Source organism: Bufo bufo, chromosome 2 (assembly GCF_905171765.1).
Source record: "Bufo bufo chromosome 2, aBufBuf1.1, whole genome shotgun sequence".
Classification (NCBI taxonomy): Eukaryota; Metazoa; Chordata; class Amphibia; order Anura; family Bufonidae; genus Bufo; species Bufo bufo.
In genome coordinates, this window is record NC_053390.1 from 476465133 (window position 1) to 476479904 (window position 14772).

Consider the following 14772-nt stretch of genomic DNA (forward strand, 5'->3'; position numbering starts at 1 on the left):
CCAAAGCCAACTACTACTGAAAACGAACTTTTTTTCCTTCAGTTAGTCAATATCAATACATAATAAGCAGCCATTTTATGCAACGATAGTGCACCAGCGCAGGATATCTGCATGTCTGCAAGTCCAGAAATACTGCTTTGAGACACTGGGGTTAAAATATTTTTTTTTTTCATATAGTGCACATCTAGGATTATCGCTGCAAGTGACTGTGAAATTTAGGCCAGAAATATGGCTCTCATACTGGGGCGGGAAAAAAACATCTGTTTCATATAGTGCACATCTAGGATTATAGGTGCATAAGTGAGTGTCACATTTAGGCCACAAATACGGCTTTTTGCTTCCTGGGGTTAAAAATACCCTCTGATATACTGCACATCTGGGATTACAAGTGCATAAGTGACTGTGAAATTTAGGCCACAAATACCGCTGTCATATAGAGTAAAAAATATATATATTTAAGTGCAATACCCTACATCAGGGTTTTTATTAGTGGTTAATTATTTTTAACAGACTTAACCACTTTTTACTTTGCTTGGTGAACGCTAACTATGAGGAAAACACCTAATAAGGGACACGGTCATGGTCGTGGTGTTGGTGGAGCCTCTGGTGCAGGGAGAGGACGTGGCCGTTCTGCCACAGCTACACGTCCTACTGAACCTACTACCTCAGGTCCCAGTAGCCGCCAGAATCTACAGCGATATTTGGTCTGGCCTAATGTCGTTCTAAGAATGGTAAGGCCTGAGCAAGTACAGGCGCTAGTCAATTGGGTGGCCGACAGTGGATCCAGCAGGTTCACATTATCTCCCACCCAGTCTTCTGCAGAAAGCGCACAGGTGGCGCCTGAAACCCATGCCCATCAGTCTGTCACATCACCCCCGTGCACATCGGGGAACCTGTCTGAGCCTCAAGTCATGCAGCAGTCTCTTATGCTGTTTGAAGACTCTGCTGGCAGGGTTTCCCAAGGGCATCCACCTAGCCCTTCCCCAGGGGTGGAAGACATAGAATGCACTGACGCACAACCACTTATGTTTCCTGATGAGGACATGGGAATACCACCACAGCACGTCTCTGATGATGACGAAACACAGGTGCCAACTGCTGCGTCTTTCTGCAGTGTGCAGACCGAAAAGGAGGTCAGGGAAGAAGACTGGGTGGAAGACGATGCAGGGGACGATGAGATCCTAGACCCCACATGGAATGAAGGTCGTACCACTGACTTTCAGAGTTCGGAGGAAGAGGCAGTGGTGAGACAGAGCCAACAGCGTAGCAAAAGAGGGAGCAGGGTGCAAAAGCAGAGCAGCAGTCGCCAAAACAGTTCGCCTGCTACTGGCCACCGTCACCAGGGAACGAGCACACCAAAGGAAGCTTCAAGGAGTTCCCTGGCATGGCACTTCTTCACACAATGTGCTGATGACAAGACCCGAGTGGTTTGCACGCTGTGCTATCAGAGCCTGAAGCGAGGCATTAACGTTCTGAACCTTAGCACAACCTGCATGACCAGGCATCTACATGCGAGACATGGGCCGCAGGCTGGAGTAAGCACCTTCAAAACCAAGAAAGGGCCCCTCCTGCTCCCTCTTCTGCTGCCGCCTCAGCCTCTTCCTCCGCCTCTGGAGGAACGTTGGCACCTGCCACCCAGCAAACAGAGGATGTGCCACCAACAACACCACCTCCGTCACCAAGCATCTCCACCATGTCACACGGAAGCGTTCAGCTCTCCATCTCACAAACCTTTGAGAGAAAGCGTAAATTCCCACCTAGCCACCCTCGATCCCTGGCCCTGAATGCCAGCATTTCTAAACTACTGGCCTTTGAAATGCTGTCAATCAGGTTGGTGGAGACAGACAGCTTCAAACAGCTCATGTCGCTTGCTGTCCCACAGTACCCAGTCGTTCCCAGCCGCCACTACTTCTCCAGGAGAGCCGTGCCCTCCCTGCACAACCAAGTATCGGATAAAATCAAGTGTGCACTGCGCAACGCCATCTGTGGCAAGGTCCACCTAACCACAGATACGTGGACCAGTAAGCACGGCCAGGGACGCTATATCTCCCTAACTGCACACTGGGTAAATGTAGTGGCGGCTGGGCCCCAGGCGGAGAGCTGTTTGGCGCACGTCCTTACGCCGCCAAGCATCGCAGGGCATCATTCTTTGCCTCCTGTTGCCTCCTCTTCCTACTCGGCTTCCTCCTCCTATACCACCTCCTCATCCGGTCAGTGACAGACCTTCACCACCAACTTCAGCACAGCCAGGGGTAAACGTCAGCAGGCCGTTCTGAAACTGATGCGTTTGGGGGACAGGCCCCACACCGCGCAGGAGTTGTGGCGGGGTATAGAACAACAGACCGACGAGTGGTTGCTGCCAGTGAGCCTCAAGCCCGGCCTGGTGGTGTGCGATAATGGGCAAAATCTCTTTGCAGCTCTGGGACTAGCCAGTTTGACGCACATCCCTTGCCTGGCGCATGTGCTGAATTTGGAGGTGCAGAAATTCATTCACAACTACCCCGACATGTCAGAGCTGCTGCATAAAGTGCGGGCTGTCTGTGCGCGCTTCCGGCGTTCTCATCCTGCCGCCGCTCGGCTGTCTGCTCTACAGCGTAACTTCGGCCTTCCCGCTCACCGCCTCATATGCGACGTGCCCACCAGGTGGAACTCCACCTTGCACATGCTGGAGAGACCATGCGAGCAGCAGCAGGCCATAGTGGATTTTCAGCTGCAGCACGCACGGGTGAGTCGCACTGCGGAACAGCACCACTTCACCACCAATGACTGGGCCTCCATGCGAGATCTGTGTGCCCTGTTGCGCTGTTTTGAGTACTCCACCAACATGGCCAGTGGCGATGACGCTGTTATCAGCGTTACAATACCACTTCTATGTCTCCTTGAGAAAGCACTTAGGGCGATGATGGAAGAGGATGTGGCCCAGGACGAGGAAGAGTGGTCATCTCTAACACTTTCAGGCCAGTCTTTTAGAAGTGGCTCAGAGGGAGTTTTTTTGCAACAGAAGAGGCCAGGTACAAATTTGGCCAGCCAGGGCCCACTACTGGAGGACGAGGAGGAGGAGGATGAGGAGGAGGATGGGGATGAAGCATGTTCACAGCGGGGTGGCACTCAACGCAGCTCGGGCCCATCACTGGTGTGTGGCTGGGGGGATACGGAGGACGCAGACGATACGCCTCCCACAGAGGACAGCTTGTCCTTACCTCTGGGCAGCCTGGCACACATGAGCGACTACATGCTGCAGTGCCTGCGCAACGACAGCAGAGTTGCCCTCAATTTAACGTGTGCTGACTACTGGGTGGCCACCCTGCTGGATCCCCGTTACAAAGACAATGTGCCGTCCTTAATTCCCTCACTGCAGCGTGATCGGAAGATGCGCGACTACAGGCGCACGCTGGTAGACGCGCTCCTGAGAGCATTCCCGACTGACGTCGGGGGACAAGTGGAAGCACAAGGCGAAGGCAGGGGAGGAGGAAGAGGCCGCCAACGCAGCTCTGTCAGCACCAGCACCTCAGAAGGCAGGGTTAGCATGGCCGACATGTGGAAAAGCTTTGTCACCACGCCTCAACAACCGGCCCCAACTGCTGATATGGAGCGTGTTAGCAGGAGGCAGCATTTGAACAACATGGTGGAACAGTACCTGTGCACACGCCTACATGTACTGACTGATGGTTCTGCCCCATTCAACTTCTGGGTCTCCAAATTGTCCACATGGCCAGAGCTTGCTCTGTATGCCTTGGAGGTGCTGGCCTGCCCTGCAGCCAGTGTACTCTCTGAACGTGTATTTAGCACGGCAGGAGGCGTCATTACAGACAGACGCAGCCGCCTGTCCACAGCCAACGTGGACAAGCTCACGTTCATTAAAATGAACGAGGCCTGGATCCCACAAGACTTGTCTGTACCTTGTGCAGAATAGACAGTTCTAACAGCCTCAACCATCCATCCTTGTACTCAAGTGCACTTATTCCTTTTTTATTTTATTTTTTTATATGTCCCAATATTTTGGGGGATACCCCTATGTAAAAATGCAAAATAACACACATCTGTGTTGGCTACCTATTCCTCCTTCGCTGCCGCTTCCACCTAGACCGCCACGTGAGCCTACACGGCCACATCCACCCATTCACCGCCTCCTCAACCTCTTCCTCCTACATCATTCCTAATTATTTTTTTAAGGTCTTTTATGTTTTTTTTTAATAAATTTCCCTATCCACATTTGTTTGCATAGCATTTGCCATGCTTAAGGACCACAGGTTTATACCCCCCTAGTGACCAGGCCCTTTTTTACAAATCGGCACTTCACAACTTTAACGGTTTATTGCTCGGTCATGCAACTTGGCACCCAAATGAATTTTACCTCCTTTTCTTTTCATAAATACAGCTTTCTTTTGGTCATATTTGATTGCTGCTGAGATTTTTCGTTTTTCTGATATTAATCAAAATAGACCGCAATTTTCTCAAAAAAAAGTGTATTTTTAACTTTTTCTGGTAAAATTGTTCAAATATAATTACATTTCTATACAAGTTTGGGTCAGAATTTATTGTGCTACATGTCTTTGATAAAAAAAAATCCAATAAGTGTATATTTATTGGTTTGCGCAAAAGTTATAGCGTTTACAAACTATGGTACAAAAATGTGAATTTCCGCATTTTGAAGCAGCTCTGACTTTCTGAGCACCTGTCATGTTTCTTGAGGTTCTAGAATGCCAGGATAGTATAAATACCCCCCAAATGACCCCATTTTAGAAAGAAGACACCCCAAAGTATTTGCGGAGGGGCATAGTGAGTTTATGTATGATTTAATTTTTTTTCACAAGTTAGCGGAAAATGACACTTTCTGAGGAAAAAAATAATAATAATAAAGTTTCCATTTCTGCTAACTTTTGGCAAAAAATTTTTTAATCTCCCACGGACTCACTATGCCTCTCAGTGAATACCTTGGGGTGTCTACTTTCCGAAATGGGGTCATTTGTGGGGTGTGTTTACTGTTCTGGCATTTTGGGCAGGGCTAAATTGTGAACAACCCTGTAAAGCCTAAAGGTACTCGTTGGACTTTCAGCCCCTTTACACACCTAGGCTGCAAAAAAGTGTCACACATGTGGTATCGCCGTACTCAGAAGAAGTAGGGCAATGTGTTTTGGGGTGTATTTTTACATATACCCATGCTGGGTCAGAAAAATATCTCTGTAAATTGACAACTTTGCATAAAAAAAATAAAAAAGTTGTCATTTACAGAGATATTTCTCACACACAGTATGGGTATATGTAAAAGATAGATATAGATCTGATTGCGATCAGTCTTGATCACTTACAGATTCTATATAGTACTAGTGCTGATTAGCGACAGCGATGACGCTAATCAGCGACTAATCAGTGACTGCGGTGTGGTGGGCTGGGCGCTAACTACTTAACAAGTAGCTAACTAACTGGCGGTGATAAGGGACCCTTACAGGGGGTGATCAATGACAGGGGGTGATCAGGGAGTCTATGTGGGGTGATCAGGGGTTAATAAGGGGTTAATAAGCGACGGGGGGGGTGTAATGTGTGTGTGGTGCTTGTTGCTACTTACAGAGCTGCCTGTGTCCTCTGGTGGTCGATTCAAGCAAAAGGGACCACCAGAGGAGCAGGTATATCAGACGCTATTTACAAAAAAGCGTCTGATATACCTATTTGATTGGTTCTTTTATAAATCTACAGCCTGCCAGCCAATGATCAGCACTGGCAGGCTGTAGTTAAACTTGTATACTGCGCGATCCTGTGAGCGCGCGTTCCTGCGAGCGCGCGTTCACAGGAAATCTCAGGTCTCACGAGATGACGCAAATAGGCGTCACTGAGACCTGAGAGTGCTGCCGTCCGGACGCCTATTGGCGTTACCGTGACGGCAAGTGGTTAAACACATTTTGCTACCTTTTGCAGCCCTCTAGCTCTTTCCAGGGCTATTTTAGAGCCATTTTAGTGGCAAAAAGTTTGGGTCCCTATTGACTTCAATGGGGTTCGGGGTCAAGTTCGGGTCCCGAACCCGAACTTTTTTTTCAAGTTCGGCCGAACCTGCCGAACCTGAACATCCAGGTGTCCGCTCAACTCTACTAGTGACATGATTTTATTTAATGTGTAATGAAGTCAGGCGGCACAGCGTACTGGTTGAGGGGTGCTCGGTTTGTGTGGACGTAATCCCAAAATCAGAAGAATGAAATAAAACCGGCACTCCCAAAAATCTTTGCTGGTGATAGATTTATTGGTCACTCATATGACGCGCGGCGTTTCGGCACTCACAGGTGCCTTTTTCAAACACTTCTTGTTTAAAAAAGGCACCTGTGAGTGCCGAAACGCCGCGCGTCATATGAGTGACCAATAAATCTATCACCAGCAAAGATTTTTGGGAGTGCCGGTTTTATTTCATTCTTCTGATTTTATTTAATGACTGTACACAAATGTGTTTCTATATAGTAACATAGTTAATAAGGCTGAAAAAGACATAAATCTATTCAGTTCAGCCCCTTCTATACTGATGGAGTAACCTTATTTCCTCTAGATGTAGTGGATATCCCCTTGTCACAGCCACAATCCTTGCTATAAATAAATCATCCTTTTTTTCAAATAATATTACCCAAATTTTGGTAATCTTTCTGGGTCCTATAGTCCACTAGTTCCAGAAATTTTTATTTTAATTTACCAGGTATTACAATGAAACACTATTTGGCATACCATTGGCCAGGAAACATCAGGATTCAGCAGCCCAACTATACTTAAAAGGGCTATAGACTACACTTTCAATACAATTGTATAACAAGTATGCCTTTAGGTACAGAGTAAGGCTACTTTCACACTTGCGTTGTTCTTTTCCGGCATAGAGTTCCGTCACAGGGGCTCTATACCGGAAAAGAACTGATCAGGTATGTCCCCATGCATTCTGAATGGAGAGTAATCCGTTCAGTTTGCGTCAGTATGTCTTCAGTTCAGTCGTTTTGACTGATCAGGCAAAAGAGAAAACCGTAGCATGCTACGGTTTCATCTCCGGCTAAAAAAACTGAAGACTTGCCTGAATGCCGGATCAGGCATTTTTTCCCATAGGAATGTATTAGTGCCGGATCCGGCATTCAGAATACCGGAATGCCGGATCCGTCCTTCCGGTATGCGCATGCGCAGACTGAAAAAAAGGTGAAAAAATAAATGCCGGATCCGTTTTTGCCGGATGACACCGGAAAGACGGATCCGGCATTTCAATGCATTTTTTCGACTGATCAGGCATTTTTAAGACTGATGAGGATCCTGATCAGTCTTACTAATGCCATCAGTTAGCATACATTTTGCCTGATCCGGCAGGCAGTTCCGGCGACGGAACTGCTTGCCGGATCTCTCTGCCGCAAGTGTGAAAGTAGCCTAAGGCAAACTGATTGTATCACATTGCTTCCCCATATCACATAGTTATCCCGGTAGTTTACATCAATTCAATAAACGTGTTCTATCTATTTATTCAACAATTTGCCAAAGACAGAGGTTACTGTTAAATAATTCATTTATATTCCAATGCCACATATCAATGCATAATAATCAGCAATTCCCATGCAAAATCTAAGAAAATGGCCCAGGCACACAAATTATGAACATGAATAAAACATATGTACTATAAATAAACATACTTTCATTCTCATCACTGACACACTCTCAGATTAAGAATCGTTGAGGGACTGCTACTCACTTCTAGATACTTGAATCAACTCTGTCACGCTGAAAACACCAGAAGTGACAAAACTCTCTTGGAAATCTGTCATATCTGCAGAGACAAAGAACTATGACAGGACTAATAGCATAGCATACATATGGACATGTGGGTGGCTGTACATAAAGGATGTACAGACCGATCACAAACAGCAGAACTTGGATGACAGTACAAGGCATCACACAAACACTCACCCAAATTAATCGGTTTAGTGTCCTCCAGGTCTGAGCCTATAACTGTGCGAGGGCTGCTATCCTGTTCAGAATCTGCAACAAAGAATGAAAGAGGGGTATAATGCCAATTACTTTAATCATAAGGGCATACACAACATATATAAAGTATATCCATGGAATGCTAATTTATCATATTAAATGGAATGTAAAAATTCATAGGCCTGGGTTTGAGAACGGTATTACAAAGATCACTGTTTTGTCAATTTATAAGATAAAAATGTACTTTTATTAAGAAAAAAACATTAAAAACATTAACTAAGCATCCTATTTAAAGCGTTTTTTGTCTCTAGACACACATATAGATAGGATATAAAATAAAATGGTGATGCACACTCTTGTGGTTAGACCAGTAATATGGAGCAGCATTGTCACAATAATCCCGATACTCTGTAAATGCTTTGATAAGAGTCTGTGGAGCTCTCCTGAGCAGTATTGATGGTACTGATAAAGAACACACTTTAATGTTTTGGCAGTATTGAGTATTGCAGCCTTAATGGATAGTGTACCTTCAAAATTTCTTAAGATAAGGGCTCCTGCAACCATGTTAGCCAGTAAATTTACATCTACACTTAATCAAGAGAGTAAAAGGTCTTTTTCTTTCTATCTTCTCAAGATTTATTTCTAAAGCTCTAAAAATATCAATTGCAACAAGCTACTCAAAGAAACATCAAAGTTTTAACAATCTGTATTATTGTTAACTGTTGGAGCGATCCTTTGAGTTTTCATATACCTGTGACATTTTTTTTATTTTCTGAATAAAGTACAGGGTGTGCATGGAATTTGACATGTCATCTCATGGCACCCTGAATGAAGATTCAAAAATCACTACTATACAAAATATGCACTTTAATTACTTAGCTTACACAATTTCATTCATTGCTCTACTTTTAAACTAAAATCAAACACACACTTTCCAAAAATCCCAAAACCAAATTCAATAAGCAATTAAATATTAGATATGAAATCAAGGGAAGGATGCACAAGCTCTTGGAAGTCTTCAATTCAGGATTTCACTGGGAAATAGATTGTTGCATTGATTGAAGCTGAAATGCATCAAAGGCCACTGTACAGGGTGGGCCATTTATATGGATATACCTTAATAAAATGGGAATGGTTGGTGATATTAACTTCCTGTTTGTGGCACATTAGTATATGTGAGGGGGGAAACTTTTCAAGATGGGTGGTGACCATGGTGGCCATTTTGAAGTCGGCCATTTTGACTCCAACTTTTGTTTTTTCAATAGGAAGAGGGTCATGTGACACATCAAGCTTATTGGGAATTTCACAAGAAAAACAATGGTGTGCTTGGTTTTAACGTAACTTTATTCTTTCATGAGTTATTTACAAGTTTCTGACCACTTACAAAATGTGTTCAATGTGCTGCCCATTGTGTTGGATTGTCAATGCAACCCTTTTCTCCCACTCTTCACACACTGATAGCAACACTGCAGGAGAAATGCTAGCACAGGCTTCCAGTATCCGTAGTTTCATGTGCTGCACATCTCGTATCATCTGAAGGCAATCGTCTATGCTGTGAAGATACGAGATGTGCAGCACCTGAAACTACGGATACTGGAAGCCTGTGCTAGCATTTCTCCTGCGGTGTTGATATCAGTGTGTGAAGAGTGGGAGAAGAGGGTTGCATTAACAATCCAACACAATCGGCAGCACATTGAACACATTTTATAAGTGGTCAGAAACTTGTAAATAACTCATGAAAGAATAAAGTTACGTTAAAACCAAGCACACCATTGTTTTTCTTGTGAAATTCCCAATAAGTTTGATCTGTCACATGACCCTCTTCCTATTGAAAAAACAAAAGTTGGATTCAAAATGGCCAACTTCAAATTGGCCGCCATGGTCACCACCCATCTTGAAAAGTTTCCCCCCTCACATATACTAATGTGCCACAAACAGGAAGTTAATATCACTAACCATTCCCATTTTATTAAGGTGTATCCATAAAAATGGCCCTCCCTGTAGTATCTTAAGGCCAAATGTATCTGAAGGTCACAGTTCTAGTATGACAATTCCAGGACATGTTATGATGCTACATTACCCACTATTGTCTATAGATGCCCCTGATCTAGATGTTTGTTCCAATATGTCTGAATGTATTTGTAAGTACATTTAGATGAATATATATGTATAAGTCTTTAAAGGTTGTAAGATCTTGTCTCTACCATGACCTACAGAGAAATAAAATACACTGGCTACTTCCTGCTCAGCTTTATAGGGTCCATGGTGATTAATTGATTATTACGGCTAGAGTTGAGCGGATTTTTCTAAAATTAGATTCAGATGGTTTGCTGAATTTTCCAAAAAGATTTGATTCTATCCGAATTTGTTTGTGACGAATCGCGTTAAAAATCTGCTATTTCCTGGGTGCAGAGAGCCTGTATATTGGTGTAGAACACTGCACTGCAGAAACATGCATAGTTAGTCCGCAATTGTAGGGAAACAGTTACTTTGCGTATGCATGACAGGCGTCACTCTTAGAATCACTTCATACTTAACTTATTTAGTCAGTTAAGGGGCCAAAACTGACCAAATAACTCAAGTGTGAACTTAACCTTATAGGTCAGTGTTAAAATCAGGTATAAAATACTGTGAATTGGCCCAAGATTGTACTATAGAGTGAAAGAGCGCACTCCTTTTACACCGTTGTCACCTGATTCCACATAGATTTCTACAGAACCTGTTCTGTTACACGATGAAACAAGAAATGCCCCCATGAATTAGTGGAGAGGGTGTCAGCAGTAAGTTTGTGTTGACGTCACTTTTTTTTTCCTTCTTCTGATCCGTCATAACAACAACAACCCCCAAAACAGATCCTGTCTTTTGAGCATCTGCCTTCACATGGTCAGCATTTGGTCAGTATTCCATCAGTATTGCTAAGGTCGGAAAATAAACAGGAGTGGATCCACAACAGAGATGGAAAGTTTGCATGTCTTCTGTGTTTGTACCCACTCCTGCTTTTGGCTTCCAAATCATGAGAATATCCTGATGTAAAATAGGGACCATGTGATACAGGTCTTACAGATGCTCCAACGACAGGATCCGTTGTTTTAATCATTTTTTCCGTCCTTCTGACAGATCAGAAAAAAAGGGCAAACAGGGATAATAGTGGCCAAGTCAAAAAGTAGGTAGGGTGGAAACTGCATAAGGAGTCAAACCCCCTGCTTCTATAGTCTTTCAAAAGTCCACAAAGGTCTTATGCCCCTCAGAGGGACCAATCGTCTCAGGGACGGGGAACCTAACGCACAATATTAGTACTTATGTGGATACGGTCCTCCGACTGTTTGTTTTGCTCTTCACAGACTCGATGGACGTGATTAAGAAATTTGAGGGCATTCAGATTGATAGTCAAACTATGCTGGCCAGTCTCGATGTGGAGGCACTCTACAGCTCCATACACCATGACAAATGGTGTGGAGCTGTGGCGGCCTGCTTGCATCAGAGAGGCACACACTTGTATTCACATAATGAGTTTGTGTTGGAATTTCTCCATTTTATTCTGGAGCATAATGTGTGCCTCTTTGACCGCCACACCTACCACCAGCTCAGGAGGGTGGCAGTGGGAAGCCCTTGTGCACCCACCTATGCCAACCTCTACCTGGGCTGGTGGGAACGTGAGGTGGTGTCCTCTGAGGACACCAATGAATGGGCTGATTACATCAGCCTATGGTTACAGTACCTCAATGATGTGCTAATTCTCTGGTCAGGGAATATTGAGGACTTCAATCATTTTGTGACAGACCTCAATAGCAATGAAGAGAAATTATACTTCACGTCAGAGATTCATGCCAACCAAATTACGTTTCTGGACATAACTATTTTTAGGGATCAGGAAGGGGGTCAACACAGTGGCCCAGTCACAAAGTGATTAGGATCGCAAACGCATGGAGGAGTGTCAGAGGTTAAGGGGAAGGGAAAACACCAAATAGACAACAATCTAGGGCTCAAAAGCTAAGGAAGAGGGATGGTGACCTCCTAGTAATCCCTAGTCCTTTCCCTAACTCCTGCCAGTATGAGCAGATCCTAATGTTGGAAATACTCATACGCCGGATACCTAAAGCCCTGCTAAAACTGACAAGCCCTAGGAAAGGTATCAGGGGATGAGACAGCTGGTTCCTTCAAGAATGAAGAAACCTGCGTCTCCCTGAGGCCTAGAAAGAACACACACCAGATAATAAGAAACAGCGAAGGCAACAAGTACTTAGTTTAGAGATGTATGGAGAAGCAGGAGATCCAAGACAAACCAGCACTAGCAACTCCAAGCAGAAACTATCAACCACATGGTCAGCAGTGTGAGGCAGATCTAAATAGAGCCACATCACTGATAACGAGTGGCACCTGAGGAGAGGTGAGATCCAACCAAACAACAACATACATAGAGGAAAACAGAGAGACCTGTCAGATAGCCTCACGTGCAACAAGTCTATCCGATCTTCTGATCTCTCTCACAGGAGGGACCGTGACAAGGAGTCAACACAGTGGCCCAGTTACAGAGTGGGAAGGGTGGCAACCGCATGAGTCAACACAGTGGCCCAGTTACAGAGTGGTGACTGTGGCAACCGCATGAGAAGTCAACAGAGTGGCCCAGTTAGATTTTGGGGAGGGTGGCAACCGCATGAGGAGTAAACATAGTGGTCAGTCACAGAGTGGTGAGGGTGGCAAATACATGAATGGTCAACACAATGGCCCAGTTACTGAGTGGTGAGGGTAGCAAACACATGAGAAGTCAACATCGTGGTCAGTCACAGAGTGGTGAGGGTAGCAAACACATGAGAAGTCAACATCGTGGTCAGTCACAGAGTAATGAGGTGGCAACCACATGAAGAGTCAACATAGTGGTCTAGTCACAGAATGGTGAGGTGGCAACCGCATGAGGAGTCAACACAGTGGCCCAGTCACAGGGTGGGGGGAAACAACAGTGGTAGTAACAGCACAAGATGGTGGGTGGCAGTAAGAGATCATGGCAACAGAGGCAGCAGGTGTGTGGCATAAGAATAGTGGCTGAAGCAGATGGTCAGAAGAAACGGGTTTCTTTTCACAAAGTTTGGGTGTGGCACCCAGAATGATCTAGTCTAATGCATCAGGCACTGGTGTGAGGAAATCCTGGCTGATCTACGCCTGATTCATCTTCACAAAAGGTCAGTCTCACGATATATTGGGTGTAAAGGTGAGTTCCTTATGGTAACTATGCCACCAGCAGCACTAAACACCCACTTTGATGTCGCACTACTGGCCGGGTAGGAAAGCTTGTCCAGGGCAAACTCGGCCAGTTGCGGCCACAAATCAAGTTTGGCTGCCCAGTAGGTCCGGGGATCTTGGTTGAGGGGGGGGGTGGGGGCAGTCCAAGAATGTCACCACATGCCGGGTCAGGTTCTGCTCCATGTCTTGCTGCTGGTGGGTGGTTTCGTCAGTAGGTTGGTGAAGAAAGATGCTCATTAGAGACTCCAGACTTAAGTTGCTGCTGATGGAGCTGGTGCTGCTCCTGCCCCCCCCCCCACTCCCCTCCAGTAGCCTTGGCAGTGGAACATGAGCACAGAGGGCCCCCCCAACTCAGACCTTCGTGAGGATGGACAATGGGCAGCGGCCAACTGACTACATAAGATGCCTCGATAGTAGTTGAGTTTATCCTCCCTCTTAGCGGGTGGAAAAAAAGGCCCCCATTTTGGAGCGGCAGCGAGGGTCTAACATGGTGGAGAGCCAGTAGTTATCCATCTGCCGAATGGTGATAATACGTCTGTCACTACGCAAGCAACTCAGCATGCATCTGGCCATTAGCGCAAGGGTATCAGAGGGACTCCCTGCCTCCATCTCCACTGCACACTGCCGCAGTGTGTCGGTGTCATCTGCCTGGTCTTCCTCATGGCCCTCTAGCTTCTCCTGCTCCTCTCCTGTGACTTTGTGCAGAAAACAACCCAATTCTGTATACATTGCTTTTGCAATGAAGGTCTTCTTCCTCCTCCTCCAGTTCAGCCCCCACAGGGCTCAGGTGGCCGTGAGATGTAGGCACCACATCTTCTATCCCCTGGCCATCCAGATTTATCAGGATCTGCTCCAGGATGTGAAGGAGTGGAATGACGTTGTTCATCCCGTAGTCCTGGCGACTGACAAATAAAGTAACCTCCTCAAAAGGGCCTGAGCAAACGGCAGGTGTCACGCATGAGCTGCCACTGGCTAACATCAAAGTTACACAGGAGAATGCTCCTGTCCGCTTGCATTATAAAGAAATCGTTTACGGCCTTCATCTGCCTTTGCAGCTCAAGGAGGGGGTGCTTTGCAGTGTAAGAGTGGCTGAAGTGCATGTACAGTTTCCTAGCCGTTTTCAGGATGTCTTGCAGTTGGGTGAAAGACTTCAGGAATCGCATTACAACCAGATTAAAGAAGTGCACCATGCAGAGTGCATGGGTCAGCCCTCCTTGATGCAGCACCGACACAATGTTTTTCCCATTGTCTGTGACCATGGTTCCGATTTTAAGTTGGCGAGGAGAGAGACAGGATTTGATTTTCTTTTGAAGGACAGAGAGCAGTTCCTCCCTGGTGTGACTCTGTTCGCCCAGGCAAACGAGGTGCAGAACAGCACAGGTGGTATGCTGGAGTAGCACTCCGAATTTTGCCTGCAGTGGAGGTTGAGGACAAGGTGGAGGATGAGGAGGCAGAGGAGGACATAGGCGCAGGACTCACAGCTTGAGAATGTGAGGTGGCAATGCCGTCACCTGACCATGTTGCTGGTGTGGCTGGGCAAGAACCACATTTAACTAGTGAGCCGTAAAGGACATATATTGTCCTTGATCGTAGTTACAGCTTCAC

General features: G+C 45.7%; 1 protein-coding gene across 3 annotated transcripts in view; it reads right to left on the minus strand.

Annotated features, from left to right (window-relative positions):
* The window catches only part of NFIC (nuclear factor I C), a 650631-nt gene that overhangs the window by 281096 nt on the left and 354763 nt on the right, over positions 1-14772 (minus strand). For all 3 annotated transcript variants that reach the window (XM_040417755.1, XM_040417754.1, XM_040417753.1), the window contains 2 exons: positions 7912-7983; positions 7697-7771 (listed from right to left, as the gene is read on the minus strand). In XM_040417755.1, coding sequence (XP_040273689.1) covers positions 7697-7771; positions 7912-7983 — 147 coding nt within the window. The remainder of the gene's footprint in view (positions 1-7696; positions 7772-7911; positions 7984-14772) is intronic.